This window comes from Salvelinus namaycush, chromosome 31, assembly GCF_016432855.1.
Source record: "Salvelinus namaycush isolate Seneca chromosome 31, SaNama_1.0, whole genome shotgun sequence".
NCBI classification, from domain to species: Eukaryota; Metazoa; Chordata; class Actinopteri; order Salmoniformes; family Salmonidae; genus Salvelinus; species Salvelinus namaycush.
This window is the reverse complement of record NC_052337.1, coordinates 2,910,926-2,926,897: the sequence shown is the minus strand read 5'-3', so window position 1 is coordinate 2,926,897 and position 15,972 is coordinate 2,910,926. Positions and strand designations below refer to the sequence as shown.

The 15,972-nt window shown below is 45.5% G+C and overlaps 1 protein-coding gene across 2 annotated transcripts in view; it reads right to left on the bottom strand.

Moving 5' to 3' along the window:
• Positions 1 to 15,972, bottom strand: part of mvb12ba (multivesicular body subunit 12Ba) — a 51,082-nt gene that overhangs the window by 11,670 nt on the left and 23,440 nt on the right. For both annotated transcript variants that reach the window (XM_038970734.1, XM_038970733.1), the window contains exons 4-7: positions 13,098 to 13,194; positions 12,537 to 12,666; positions 12,133 to 12,276; positions 4,465 to 4,559 (exon numbers count right to left, since the gene is read on the bottom strand). In XM_038970734.1, the coding sequence (XP_038826662.1) occupies positions 4,465 to 4,559; positions 12,133 to 12,276; positions 12,537 to 12,666; positions 13,098 to 13,194 (466 nt within the window). The remainder of the gene's footprint in view (positions 1 to 4,464; positions 4,560 to 12,132; positions 12,277 to 12,536; positions 12,667 to 13,097; positions 13,195 to 15,972) is intronic.

The following is a 15,972-nucleotide window of genomic DNA, read 5'->3' as shown; positions in this document are numbered from 1 at the left end:
TGACCTGAAGGAGACCTGTAGTGGTACTACATCTACTGACCTGAAGGAGACCTGTAGTGGTACTACATCTACTGACCTGAAGGAGACCTGTAGTGGTACTACATCTACTGACCTGAAGGAGACCTTTAGTAGTACTACATCTACTGACCTGAAGGAGACCTTTAGTAGTACTACATCTACTGAACTGAAGGAGACCTGTAGTGGTACTACATCTACTGAACTGAAGGAGACCTGTAGTGGTACTACATCTACTGAACTGAAGGAGACCTGTAGTGGTACTACATCTACTGAACTGAAGGAGACCTGTAGTGGCCCTACATCTACTGATCTGAAGGAGACCTGTAGTGGCCCTACATCTACTGACCTGAAGGAGACCTGTAGTGGTCCTACATCTACTGACCTGAAGGAGAGCTGTAGTGGTCCTACATCTACTGACCTGAAGGAGAGCTGTAGTGGTCCTACATCTACTGAAGGAGACCTGTAGTGGTCCTACATCTACTGAAGGAGACCTGTAGTGGTCCTACATCTACTGAAGGAGACCTGTAGTGGTCCTACATCTACTGAAGGAGACCTGTAGTGGTCCTACATCTACTGAAGGAGACCTGTAGTGGTCCTACATCTACTAAAGGAGACCTGTAGTGGTCCTACATCTACTAAAGGAGACCTGTAGTGGTCCCACATCTACTGAAGGAGACCTGTAGTGGTCCCACATCTACTGAAGGAGACCTGTAGTGGTCCTACATCTACTGAAGGAGACCTGTAGTGGTCCTACATCTACTGAAGGAGACCTGTAGTGGTACTACATCTACTGAAGGAGACCTGTAGTGGTCCTACATCTACTGAAGGAGACCTGTAGTGGTCCTACATCTACTGAAGGAGACCTGTAGTGGTCCTACATCTACTGAAGGAGACCTGTAGTGGTCCTACATCTACTGAAGGAGACCTGTAGTGGTACTACATCTACTGAACTGAAGGAGACCTGTAGTGGTCCTACATCTACTGAACTGAAGGAGACCTGTAGTGGTCCTACATCTACTGACCTGAAGGAGACCTGTAGTGGTCCTACATCTACTGACCTGAAGGAGACCTGTAGTGGTCCTACATCTACTGACCTGAAGGAGACCTGTAGTGGTCCTACATCTACTGACCTGAAGGAGACCTGTAGTGGTCCTACATCTACTGAACTGAAGGAGACCTGTAGTGGTACTATATATACTGAACTGAAGGAGACCTGTAGTGGTACTACATCTACTGACCTGAAGGAGACCTGTAGTGGTACTACATCTACTGACCTGAAGGAGACCTTTAGTAGTACTACATCTACTGACCTGAAGGAGACCTTTAGTAGTACTACATCTACTGAACTGAAGGAGACCTGTAGTGGTACTACATCTACTGAACTGAAGGAGACCTGTAGTGGTACTACATCTACTGAACTGAAGGAGACCTGTAGTGGTACTACATCTACTGAACTGAAGGAGACCTGTAGTGGCCCTACATCTACTGATCTGAAGGAGACCTGTAGTGGCCCTACATCTACTGATCTGAAGGAGACCTGTAGTGGCCCTACATCTACTGACCTGAAGGAGACCTGTAGTGGTCCTACATCTACTGACCTGAAGGAGACCTGTAGTGGTCCTACATCTACTGACCTGAAGGAGAGCTGTAGTGGTCCTACATCTACTGAACTGAAGGAGACCTGTAGTGGTCCTACATCTACTGAAGGAGACCTGTAGTGGTCCTACATCTACTGAAGGAGACCTGTAGTGGTCCTACATCTACTGAAGGAGACCTGTAGTGGTCCTACATCTACTAAAGGAGACCTGTAGTGGTCCCACATCTACTGAAGGAGACCTGTAGTGGTCCTACATCTACTGAAGGAGACCTGTAGTGGTCCTACATCTACTGACCTGAAGGAGAGCTGTAGTGGTCCTACATCTACTGACCTGAAGGAGAGCTGTAGTGGTCCTACATCTACTGAACTGAAGGAGACCTGTAGTGGTCCTACATCTACTGAAGGAGACCTGTAGTGGTCCTACATCTACTGAAGGAGACCTGTAGTGGTCCTACATCTACTGAAGGAGACCTGTAGTGGTCCTACATCTACTAAAGGAGACCTGTAGTGGTCCCACATCTACTGAAGGAGACCTGTAGTGGTCCCACATCTACTGAAGGAGACCTGTAGTGGTCCTACATCTACTGAAGGAGACCTGTAGTGGTACTACATCTACTGAAGGAGACCTGTAGTGGTACTACATCTACTGAAGGAGACCTGTAGTGGTACTACATCTACTGAAGGAGACCTGTAGTGGTACTACATCTACTGAAGGAGACCTGTAGTGGTACTACATCTACTGAAGGAGACCTGTAGTGGTACTACATCTACTGAAGGAGACCTGTAGTGGTACTACATCTACTGAAGGAGACCTGTAATGGTACTACATCTACTGAAGGAGACCTGTAGTGGTCCTACATCTACTGAAGGAGACCTGTAGTGGTCCTACATCTACTGAAGGAGACCTGTAGTGGTCCTACATCTACTGAAGGAGACCTGTAGTGGTACTACATCTACTGAACTGAAGGAGACCTGTAGTGGTACTACATCTACTGAACTGAAGGAGACCTGTAGTGGTACTACATCTACTGACCTGAAGGAGACCTGTAGTGGTACTACATCTACTGACCTGAAGGAGACCTGTAGTGGTACTACATCTACTGAACTGATGGGGACCTGTAGTGGCACATCTGGGTTGTGTCATATAGCTTGTTGACTACTTGTGCTCTTTGACTAATAAAGTGTAAAACCAAGAGGAGGATTTGAGACGCGGAGTTGGGGATGTGGTCGGATAAGAAGCTTCGAGCCCATGGTGCCTCAAATGTATACTTTTACTATGTCATTTGTTTTTAATTTCTCCATTCTAATGATCCCAAATATCCGGATGGATTTGACTGAAAACCTCAACTGTAAAAAAGGCGATCCTTTTCACTGTGTAAAATAGTGAACTGAAAACTTGGCTGTCGATAGGATGAAACTCAATTTTTTTTAAAAGAGCAAAAAATAAATAAATGGGAAGAAATGAAAAGTAGAGAAGAAGAAAAGTCCTTCCCATAATCAGTGAGCCAGACGTCATCTGGAACTATCGAGCATATTCCACACACAGAGCGACGAGGGGGTGGGGTGGGGATCAATCGTCTGAGCGTATTAATAAAATATCCTAAATTACACAAGTCATAAATCCTGGGGAAAATGAAGCGCACCCTCGCCTGTCACTGCTATTTTAGCTTTAGAGACGTCACCAAGAGTGGGGTGAGCGCTCGATAAGGCTGAACGGCAAAGAGATTAATATGTAAATTACATTGAGCATTTACAAGCCTCGAATACCCTTCCTCCCCTCAAAAGACAACTTCTGTCTGAGGCTTTTCCGCTTCTCATTGTACCCCCCACCCACCCCCCCGCCACCACCCACCTCATGTTTAATTCATTCGGGGACTCACCTGTCAGTTTCAGCCTCTAATGCTGCAGGGGTGTCATTATTGCGACCTCCGTCAAGGAGCCAGCGTAGGTTTTAATTGGAAAGCGCCGCTGAGTTCTCGGAGCTACAATTATTAAGGGCAAATTAAAAAAAGGGGAAAAAAGGGCAGGTGCAGCTCCTTAAAATGGCTGATATCTGATATTTGTTTCAGCGGATATCGAAAAGGGGACCGTCGCCGGCACCTGACTGACGGTTATGTCTCGTCTTAATTGGTTACTAGACTTCTCTCCCGACTGACATCGCGGCCGTTCAAACAACGTGGGAGTAATGAAAGTGATCCGTCGAAGCGAACTGATGTCTACACAGCAGTGTAGACGAGTGGGGCAGTCATGTTGGGTTTCCCAGCCTTTCCCCAACTGTGCAGGGGTCACCCGGAGTTGAGAGAACAGAAGGAAAACTTTTGGGTAAAGCAAAAAATGTCCTGCTCTACCCAAAGGGTTTCCTACACTCAACTCCAGGAGAGATTTCCTGTGTCAGTGTTGCATCTACTCACACGTTAGTTTATTTTATTTTGATGTGCCAATGATAGAGTACAAAGAAACCCCTATTAGATTGTACTGGGAGTGGTAATGCATAGCTCATTAAGTGAGAATTAGATGTAGAATAGAGTATGAGAGAGTATGGAAAAATTGAGTTGCCCAGTACCGGGGGGGGGGGGGGGGGGGGGGTGTCCATCTCTCTGGCTCACCACACGATGACTCTCTTTGAATCCGTAACATATCAATCTCACTACATCCTAAACCCTAGACTCCTTGAGGGGGTAGCTACAACAAGTGACTTCAGAGTAAACTGAGGGATAACACTAAATTCAAAATGAATATCATGCAATGGGTGGGGGAAAAAATAAAAAAAATAAAAACATTGAATATATGCAATATTCCAAAAGATGTTTTGCTATTGTGACAGGGAAGAACCGTAGACAGTAGCTCACCTGATATGGCGTACAGGTTGGAGCTCTGGTGTTCAAAATCTGGTCTAGTAGTGGTTTGCCTTTTGAAACTGGCGGGCAGCGTCATGGATATATGTCTGTAGGGGACAAACAGAATTTAAAAAACATGTTTAGTAATCAATGTGTCATAAAAAAATTATATATATATATATGAGAGAGACATTTTACAGATAAAAATCAGTTAGAAGCGATTGATACCAAAACAAGACTTTGAGACTTCCTCGTCGCCCCAAAACAGTCAGCGATATTTACAAACAGACCGTCTGGTTCTCGGGTTTATTCTGCCATGATGGGGGGGGGGGGGGGGGGGTCGACCTTTTAACCCCATCAATTCCATCAGCGTGCGGACAGCGGAGGATTTTTAGATTTTTTTCTTTAAAAGGTTGACGACAATCGTCAAATCTAGGCATTGGCCACGGACAGCTTTAATGAAGATCTCCTTTTCAGTTCATCTCAAAAGGTTGACTGAGGAAGTGGAGGGGAATTATGTTGGTGATAGGATTCCAATGGCGGTGTGATATTTCACAAACACCAGATTGACCTGACAGATATTGTTTGGGTGCTCTTTCTGAGTATGCCTGCCTTTGGCCGCACTAGACCAAACATCCATCAATATCCAGAAACGAATACAGTAAATAAGCTGCTTTCGAGAGGTCTACTCTCTCGGCCAGAACGACCAACGTACTCAGGAGTTGCGTCTAGAGTCAAATCAGAATCAAGAACAGCCGCTTTTGATCAAAATGAAAACCTTTTGAATACTGTATAGCAGGGCTCTCCAACCCTGTTCCCAGAGAGCTACCCTCATGTAGGTTTTTGCTCCAACCCCCCAGCTGAAACTAACCCGATTCAGTTGATCAACCAGTTCATTATTAGAATCAGGTGTGCTAGATTAGAGATGGAGCGAACATCTACAGGTCTCGGTTTCCCGAAAGCGATGGAATTTATAGGCTTACAAGTTTTTTAACGATGCATCTTTCCTACAACGGCTTTCCTAAAACACCACGTAGAGAAAACGTTCGCTTAGTACATTGGAGCAGTGTCGATACTGACAGGATCGAAAGGCAGCACTGTTCTCAGATCAGATTTTGCCATTCATACCTTGACATTTATAATTATAATAATTAGACCGCCTACAATTAGCAAAACAGAACTCAATTGAATGAACAAGATTATTTAAATAATTATATAGGCCTATACTGTAGGCTATTTATCTTGAATAAAACAGCCTTTTTTCCCCTTCACTTGTTTGTAACAATTGCAAAGACATTGGCAACTTTGTATTTGTAGTCAACTTCACTGTGAAATTATCAGTGGTCACAGAGAGACAGATAAACACATTGATTCTATGTTTAGCGGAGATCTTCTGTGTATAAAGTGACGCAGTAGGTAAATAAACGAATCTAACGAAGCACTTAGCTGTTTGAGTGGTCTGAGGCAATTAGTAAATAAGCGTTTAAGTGCAAATTTGGTAACGATGGTTTTGGGGAAACAGCTCAGAGATGTAACGATGCTCCTGTGAAGGTTCTTACGACAAACTTAGCCTTAAGATGCCTTTTGGAAACCGGGCCCTGGATGGTACCGTAGCTCCCCTGGAACAGGGTTCGAGAGCCCTGCTGCAGAGCCACTTCACAGGCAAGATGTTACACTAACAAGCATCCATGGTCCTTCTGTGGCTGTCAAACTTTTCTCAAATGAAAAACTGCATTTATTAAACTCAGAAAATCAGCCACATCTCAGAGAAGGCTTTAGACTGGTGACTCAATTGACATACAGGCAATAAGTTACTCAGTGAACAAAGCACAGAAAAACTGACTGCGGTGGTTAGGGAGTGGATCACAGTGGCCACTGGAGTTTGGAATCCAATTTATCATCGTTGTGGGGAACAAGATGCCACTCCTCTTGTTTCTCTGCCGAGGTTCTGACTGCGGTGTGCTGAAATTCTTTAGTAAATTACAGAAGAGAACATTGTGTGGCGGCAAGGGGACTGAAACAATTATGCATCGTAACAATCCAGTCTTTTGGAGCGAATTTAAGTCATATTGTCAGGCACACAAAAGAAAATGTTTTAACCTTCGCTACCACTTTGTAAGTATGTTGGCGCTAGTGTTGGGGTCAACTAGTGATTCAACTACATTTTGCAGTAGCTTGGTGGTCATTGAACTAAATTAAAATCTAGGTACTGTTTACAGTAGTTAATAACTTTTTTGCCGTGTAGCTAAATACTGGAACTCCACCACTTTCCCCCACTACAGCCTAATCCTCACTTAAAAACATTTGTTTTTAATTACACATTCTGTTAACATCTGACATTTCAGATATACATACAGTGCATTTGGGACGTTTTCAGACCCCTTGACTTTTTACACGTTACAGCCTTATTCTAAAATGGATTAAATTGTGTGTGTCCCCCCAATCTACACACAATACCCCATAATGATAAAGCAAAAACAGGTTTATAAATGTATTTTAAAAATATATATAAATCACAATAGTGTAAGTATTCAGACCCTTTACTCAGTATTTGAAGCACCTTTGGCAGCGATTACAGCCTAGAGCCTTCTTGGAAATGATACTACAAGCTTGGCACACCTGTGTGTCTCTAATTCTAGTGTCTCTAATTCTTCTCTGCAGATCCTCTCAAGCGCTGTCAGGTTGGATGGGGGGGCGTCGCTGCAGAGATGTTCGATTGGGTTCAAGTCCGGGCTCTGGCTGGGCCACTCAAGGACATTCAGAGACTTGTTCCGAAGCCACTCCTGCGCTGTCTTGGCTGTGTGCTTAGGGTCATTGTCCTGTTGGAAGGTGAACCTTCGCCCCAGTCTGAGGTTCTGAGTGCTCTGGAGCAGGTTTTTATCATGGAGCTCTCTGTACTTTGCTCCGTTAATCTTTGCCTCGATCCTGACTAGTCTCCCAGTCCCTGCCGCTGAAAAACATCCCCACAGCATGATGCTGCCACCACCATGCTTCACTGTAGGGATGGTGCCAGCTTTCCTTCAGACGTGATGCTTGGCATTCAGGCCAAATAGTTCAATCTTGGTTTCATCAGAACAGAGAATCTTGTTTCTCATGGTCTGAGAGTCCTTTAGGTGTCATTTGGCAAACTCCAAGCGGGCTGTCAATTGCCTTTTACTGAGGAGTGGCTTCTGTCTGGCCACTACCATAAAGGCCTGATTGGTGGAGTGCTGCAGAGATGGTTGTCCTTCTGGAAGGTTATCCCATCTCCGCGGAGGAACTCTAAAGCACTGTCAGAGTGACCATTGGGTTCTTGGTCACCTCCCTGACCAAGGACAGTCTCCCCCAATTGCTCAGTTTGGCCGGGCGGCCAGCTCTAGGAAGAGTCTGGGTGGTTCCAATCTTCTTCCATTTAAGAATGATGGAGGCCGCTGTGTTCTTGGGGACCCTCAATGCTGAAAAAAAAAAATTGTACCCTTCCCCACCTCTCTGCCTCAACACAATCCTGTCGTCTCAGAGCTCTCTGGACCATTAATTTGACCTCATGGCTTGGTTTTTGCTCTGACATGCACTGTCAACGATGGGACCTTTATATAGACAGGTATGTGCCTTTTCAAATCGTGTCCAATCAATTGAATTTACCACAGGTGGACTCCAATCAAGTTGTAGAAACATCGATGATCAATGGAAACAGGAAGCACCTGAGCTCAATTTCTGGGGTTATGTAAATAAGGTATTTCTTATTCATAATTATTATTTGTGTAATTTTTACCCAATTTCGTGATTACGATCGTCTCATCGCTGCAACTCCCCAACGTGCTCGGGAGAGGTGAAGGTTGAGTCATGCGTCCTCTGAAACTGCGCTTCTTAACACCCGCTCGCTAAACCCGGAAGCCAGCTGCACCAATGTGTCGGAGGAAACACCGTTCAACTGACGACCGAAGTCAGCCTGCAGGCGCCCGTCCCACCACAAGGAGTCGCTAGAGCGCGATGAGCCAAGTAAAGCCGACCCGGCCAAACCGTCCCCTTACCCGGACGACGCTGGGCCAATTGTGCGCCGCCGTATAGGACTCCTGGTCACGGCCGGTTGTAACACAGCCTAGGATCGAACCCGGGTCTGTAGCGACGTCTCAAGCACTGCGATGCAGTGCCTTAGACCGTGCGCACACTCACTGGCAAAGATGTTCGGCAGGCGGATGCGGTGAAAGAAAATTCTGATTGAGGAAGGGAGGGATTTTCATAGGCGATTTGTTGCATTTTTTTTGGGGGGGGGGGGGGACTAGGAAAAAAATTCTCCCCCTCCGAAACATAGCTGTAGCCTACTGACATTACAAGTGTGAATCAGAAGATGGGGAGAGAGTATTTTAATTAAAGAATGGATTAACTTTTTCAAATGCTAGTTAGGGATACTTTAGTTCACATTGGATTTATTAACTACAAAAAGCTAAGACGTGTTTTTAATTCTGGTGACGCTCCGCACACACAAGCTTTGTTAGCTAACACTGAAGTTCAAAGACATTCAAAGTTCCTCCATAGAAGCCGTACCTCCGTAGATATAATTCTGTGAGCCTAATTCAGATAATACATGTCATCACAAGATGCCCAACACTCCTCCACCCTCTTTCGCCACCTGCAAAGTTTCAGTTGCATCTCGACGCCTGACACTTGTCTTCCCATCAAGCATGTAAACAACTCGCTGAGCTTGCCTGCTCCATGTAAACAACTCGCTGAGCTTGCCTGCTCCATGTAAACAACTCGCTGAGCTTGCCTGCTCCATGTAAACAACTCGCTGAGCTTGCCTGCTCCATGTAAACAACTAGCTTGCCTGCTCCATGTAAACAACTCGCTGAGCTTGCCTGCTCCATGTAAACAACTAGCTTGCCTGCTCCATGTAAACAACTCGCTGAGCTTGCCTGCTCCATGTAAACAACTCGCTGAGCTTGCCTGCTCCATGTAAACAACTCGCTGAGCTTGCCTGCTCCATGTAAACAACTCGCTTGCCTGCTCCATGTAAACAACTCGCTTGCCTGCTCCATGTAAACAACTAGCTTGCCTGCTCCATGTAAACAACTAGCTTGCCTGCTCCATGTAAACAACTAGCTTGCCTGCTCCATGTAAACAACTAGCTTGCCTGCTCCATGTAAACAACTAGCTTGCCTGCTCCATGTAAACAACTAGCTTGCCTGCTCCATAGCAAGCTGCTCTACCCGCACTGCATGATTGGTTAAGCAATTTAATGTAGAGCTAAACATATATTTTTTTAAGATTTTAAAGGTTTAAAAAGGGAACAAAGGAGTTCGAACTGGTTCAGAACGAAATGATTGTTTCCAACCCCTGGAGAGAAGAGGGCTGAAAGAAAAGGGGGACAGACTCTGGGAGAGGAAGCAGCTTCCTGTCTCTTTAAAATGGCCGAAAAGCATTGCACAAAAACACATTTAATTAAAAAGTATACTTAAAGTATACTTAAGCAATAAGGCCCGAGGAGGTGTGGTATATGACCAATACATCATAGCTAAGGGCTGTTCTTATGCAACACGGAGTACCTGGATACAGCCCTTAGCCGTGGTATATTGGCTATATACAACAAACCCGAGGTGCCTTATTGCTATTATAAACTGGTTATCAACATAATTAGAACAGTAAACTAGTAGTTTTGCAACATACCCATGGTATATTGTCTCACGTCTTTCAAGCAATAAGCATTCAGGGGCTCTAACTACCTAGTTTATAAATGCTACTAACTTTGTCGCTTAGGATAACGATCCTAAATCCAGTCCCAAAAAATACACAACACTGTTGTTGGCAGCAGTAGGAGGCTACGCTGCCTCTACCACTCACTCCAGTGCTTAAAGCCTACAGAGCATCCATCCAGTCCAGTGGAGTTACACGCTAGCCTGGCTGGGGTAGCGCTGCTAGTCCAGTGGAGCATTGTCTGAGAGCAACAGTGTGAGAGGAATCCCAACGGTCTCTATGTGTTCCTGTGGTCAAGGTTAGGGTCGTCCCAAGGATCCCAGATAGCACGGACCGTGGGATCATGGTGTAATGCTTTTTCCTCAGGGGGATATAGCAGAACGTCCATTTATATAGCATCACCTAGTATTACAGAGTTTAAATCTCACTGTCAAACTATGGTGTTTGAGTGAAATTGATAGTAAAAACTTTGTTGTTGTAAACAATAAAATAATTACACTAAACTATTTTAACTTGATTAACTTAGAGAAAGGCACAAAACAAATAGTTAACCACCAAGACAAGCCCTGATGGCAGTCGGGAGACAACCACCAAGACAAGCCCTGATGGCAGTCGGGAGACAACCACCAAGACAAGCCCTGATGGCAGTCGGGAGACAACCACCAAGACAAGCCCTGATGGCAGTCGGGAGACAACCACCAAGACAAGCCCTGATGGCAGTCGGGAGACAACCACCAAGACAAGCCCTGATGGCAGTCGGGAGACAACCACCAAGACAAGCCCTGATGGCAGTCGGGAGACAACCACCAAGACAAGCCCTGATGGCAGTCGGGAGACAACCACCAAGACAAGCCCTGATGGCAGTCGGGAGACAACCACCAAGACAAGCCCTGATGGCAGTCGGGAGACAACCACCAAGACAAGCCCTGATGGCAGTCGGGAGACAACCACCAAGACAAGCCCTGATGGCAGTCGGGAGACAACCACCAAGACAAGCCCTGATGGCAGTCGGGAGACAACCACCAAGACAAGCCCTGATGGCAGTCGGGAGACAACCACCAAGACAAGCCCTGATGGCAGTCGGGAGACAACCACCAAGACAAGCCCTGATGGCAGTCGGGAGACAACCACCAAGACAAGCCCTGATGGCAGTCGGGAGACAACCACCAAGACAAGCCCTGATGGCAGTCGGGAGACAACCACCAAGACAAGCCCTGATGGCAGTCGGGAGACAACCACCAAGACAAGCCCTGATGGCAGTCTGGAGACAACCACCAAGACAAGCCCTGATGGCAGTCTGGAGACAACCACCAAGACAAGCCCTGATGGCAGTCTGGAGACAACCACCAAGACAAGCCCTGATGGCAGTCTGGAGACAACCACCAAGACAAGTCCTGATGGCAGTCGGGAGACAACCACCAAGACAAGCCCTGATGGCAGTCGGGAGACAACCACCAAGACAAGCCCTGATGGCAGTCGGGAGACAACCACCAAGACAAGCCCTGATGGCAGTCTGGTGAAGATACATGTACACTTCAGATGTGAGGAAAGCTCACTATTCTTGCTGCAGACTAGTATTCCTCTCAGTCTCTAGCAGAAGCATATAGACACAGTTTCCCTTTGTTTTACTCTTTAGCCGCAGGCTACAGACAGTTCATCTTCCCATTCTGTTTAGTAAACACTGTATCAACACAACGTGCCTGTTCTTTAACTTACTTGGCTGCAGACTTGAAATAGAAACCACTCTGCATTATGGGAAGTGGAACACACACACGCAAGAGGTCCTGAATGAGGCGGCAGGTAGCCTAGTGGTTAGCATTGAACTAGTAACCGAAAGGTTGCATGTTCAAATCCCAGAGCTGACAAGGTAAAAAATCTGTTGTTTTGCCCCTGAACAAGGCACTTAATAAACCCACTGTTCCCAGGCTGTCAAAATAAGAATGTTCTGAACTGACTTGCCTAGTTAAATAAAAGGTCAAATAAAATGAGAATATGGAAAATGTAGCATACTTGGGCAGGGGGGCTGCTGGGGTTGGTGTGGTGTTGGCCGTCGAGTTGATGTTCTGGATGTTATTGGTGGTTGGAGTTGGCGAAGATTCCTGGGCACGCGGGACCTTACCCATGCGATACCAGATCCCCATGTTGTTGAGCTCTCTGGAACACAACCACAGCCTCTTTTAGCATCGTCATCCATTTCCTGCATACAGGACGGCTCAAAATGGTGCCTGTTCACCTCAATTCATAACCTGTTGAAGGAACTCAAATTGTGTGAAACCCCAATTTCCCTCCCATTTTTACAAGTAAACTAAACCCATTTCCTGGTGGCTGGCTTATTCAGAAAAACCCTAGTTCTACATCATCTGGCTCTATGATATCTAAAGGCAGGGCATGTTAATAACATCACAGCTGCTAACCCTATGAAGGTGTACTGCGGTGGGGCCTGCTTGGACCTGCCCAGGATTCTGATGTCACAGATGGCTGCCTCTGTGGAGTCCCGTGGGATGAACTTGATACACAGCCTCCTCTTCCGGAAGGCCTGCTCCTCTGTGTGTGGCCAGCAGACAGAGAGACAGACAAAGAGGAAGCAGGAGGGTGACAGACAAAGAGAAGAGAAAATACAGAGAAAAAGGGGAAAAGAAAAAGCAGAGAGAGAGGAGAGAAGAAAGAAAGAGAGAGAAAAGAGGAGAGAGAGTTAGAGGAGAGAGTGTCAGTGCACTGTAAAAGGTCTCTGATCATGTTACGGTCTATAAATAATCAAAACTAACCATGTCACCAGTATCCTATCTCCCAGAGTCCACAAAGTCTGACTCATAAAATCATCTGATTTGCTTTCACATTTGTAGGCAAATGTTTAAATAAAATCAGACATGCTGTAACACTGACTGCTTTGATGGTTAGTCAGAGAGGCTTAGAAATAGACCCGGGAGGTAAAGAAGGAGAGCTTTAGGATATGAGAGGAGAAAATCAGTGCTTACGTGTGTCCACCGTCTCCTGGATGGGAATAAAACCTACAGGCAGAGTGTCCTTGATGTCGATAAGCTTCATGTCCACCAGCACATTACCTAAATGACTCTGCAGAGACAGACAGCGAGAGACAGACAGCGAGAGACAGACAGCGAGAGACAGACAGCGAGAGACAGACAGCGAGAGACAGACAGCGAGAGAGAGAGAAACCACATCCACGTTAGCTAATGATCAGTCAACAGTTCATTCCAAAGCCTTGACAGTGGCAGCAGAATATTTGTGTATGTGCAAGAAGTGTTAGCAGTGAAAAAATAAAATGGGGATTCTTCCCTGACAGAGAAGCCGTCTCCCTACCTCCATAGAGGGTTATAAATCACTAACGCCTGTGGTTCCGTTGCACACTTTGCGGACTAATTTCACAGTATCTGTTTTTGTCACAGACAATTACGCTGCGGGCCGTATTGATTGGCAGACAAAATAGCTTCTGTTGATGGCACGGTCACATCTGATCACACCTCAAACTGGCAGGAAACTAAACGGAAGTTAGTTTGGGCTTGATGGACAGACATGGGAGGGGGGGTTGGGTGGGGGGAGTAATTGTTTGCTATGTGGCTATTTATTTCAGGCTTCAATTGTGTTTCTGTCAAGGATGAATATAATCAGTGTATTGGTTTCTACCTTCCCGGATGTGTATCAACTGGCCTCATCAAGTTATCAGACCAAGTTGTATGTTACAGACCTATTCTTTTCACATCAACTCTACAGATCAAGTTCACATCCTGGAATTGTTCAAACTAGACTTACTTAAAAACAGACCTCACAAAGCAGCCATCATCTCAAAAGTATCATACTGTAAGTATAACAGAAGAACGTCTGTATGAGCAGGGAATTCCTGATTTGATAACGGCACTATAGACCCTGTTGTTTAAACAATCCAGAGCAAAAGAGTCAATGGAGCACTGGAATCATTTCAGAATAACATCCCTGCGGGCGAAGGAGAACATCTTTTGTAACTCGGAGATGTTTGTTTGGGAAAGCCTTTGTCACCTACGCCCAAGGACCTCTGTCCAATGTTCTCCATGGAGTTGTGCTAAATAAACTCATGGTCAAACTGTTCTCATTTCTCTACCGACAGGCTCTACGCCTAAATAAGGTCATCAATATCACAGTTCTCTACCGACAGGCTCTATGCCTAAATAAGGTCATCAATATCACAGTTCTCTACCGACAGGCTCTATGCCTAAATAAGGTCATCAGTATCACAGTTCTCTACCGACAGGCTCTACGCCTAAATAAGGTCATCAGTGTCACAGTTCTCTACCGACAGGCTCTACGCCTAAATAAGGTCATCAGTGTCACAGTTCTCTACCGACAGGCTCTACGCCTAAATAAGGTCATCAATATCACAGTTCTCTACCGACAGGCTCTACGCCTAAATAAGGTCATCAGTGTCACAGTTCTCTACCGACAGGCTCTACGCCTAAATAAGGTCATTAGTGTCACAGTTCTCTACCAACAGGCTCTACGCCTAAATAAGGTCATCAGTATCACAGCTCTCTACCGACAGGCTCTACGCCTAAATAAGGTCATTAGTGTCACAGTTCTCTACCAACAGGCTCTACGCCTAGATAAGGTCATCAGTGTCACAGTTCTCTACCAACAGGCTCTACGCCTAAATAAAGTCATCAATATCACAGTTCCCGGATCCACCAGGGTAGATTTTGCCTTTGCTACTCCATCTGAAGTGAAGTTAGTTAGCCTATTACCCTAACCCACTGTATTACTCTATTCATTGACAGTGGATATACATTGGCTATACCATTTAAGAAGACAAACACTGTATTCACGACTAGTTTAGTCAGATATTTTCTACTGGGTTATTACCTAATTACTATTGGGCAAGTTTCCAAACATAGCGGTCCTGTATGGATCAGCTGATAGAGCATGATGCTTGCAATGCCAGGGTTGTGGGTTCGATACCCGGGGCCACCCGTATGAAAAATGTACGCACACATGGTTAAGTCGCTTTGGATAAAAGCTGCTTGGCATATGTTATAGCACCTGGTAAAGCGCTATATATATATATATATATCGAATTCTTAATTATTTGGGGGCTAATTAGCCTAAGCGAAGAAACTGGTGACTCTTGCAGAATGTGTTTGTCAGGTAACATAAATTATGGCACAAAAAAAGCTGCCAGAAAACAAGGTGCTTCAGATGAGATATTTCGGTCTCTTTCCCATCACAGAGAGTGAGTCATGCATGGTGTTTGAGTTTCTGATTAGAGAGGCTTATTGTATTGTTGTGTTGAGAAACAGGTTCCTCCTCCCTACAGTAATTATTTGAACATCAGGACTCTCCAGAGGGTGGCACGGTATGCCCAACGCATCACCTGGGGCACACTACCTAGCCTCCAGGACACCTGCAGCACCTGATGTCACAGGAAGGACAAAAAGATCATCAAGGACAACCACCACCCGAGCCACTGCCTGTTCACCCCGCTATCATCCAGAAGGCGAGGTCAGTACAGGTGCATCAACAGCTTCTATCTCAAGGCCATCAGACTGTTAAACAGCGATCACTATTCAGCGAGCACCCGGCTACTCAGCCCTGCACCTTAGAGGCTGCTGCCCTATATGCATAGACATGGAATCACTGGTCACTTTAATAATGTTACTCAACCCTGCACCTTAGAGGCTGCTGCCCTATATACATAGACATGGAATCACTGGCCACTTTAATTATGGAACACGGATAAGAGCGTCTGCTAAATGACTTAAATGTAATGTAAATGTAACACTAGTAACATTAATCATGTTTACGTACTGTTTTACTCATCTCATATGTATATACTGTATTCTATTCTACTGTATTCTAGTCAATGCC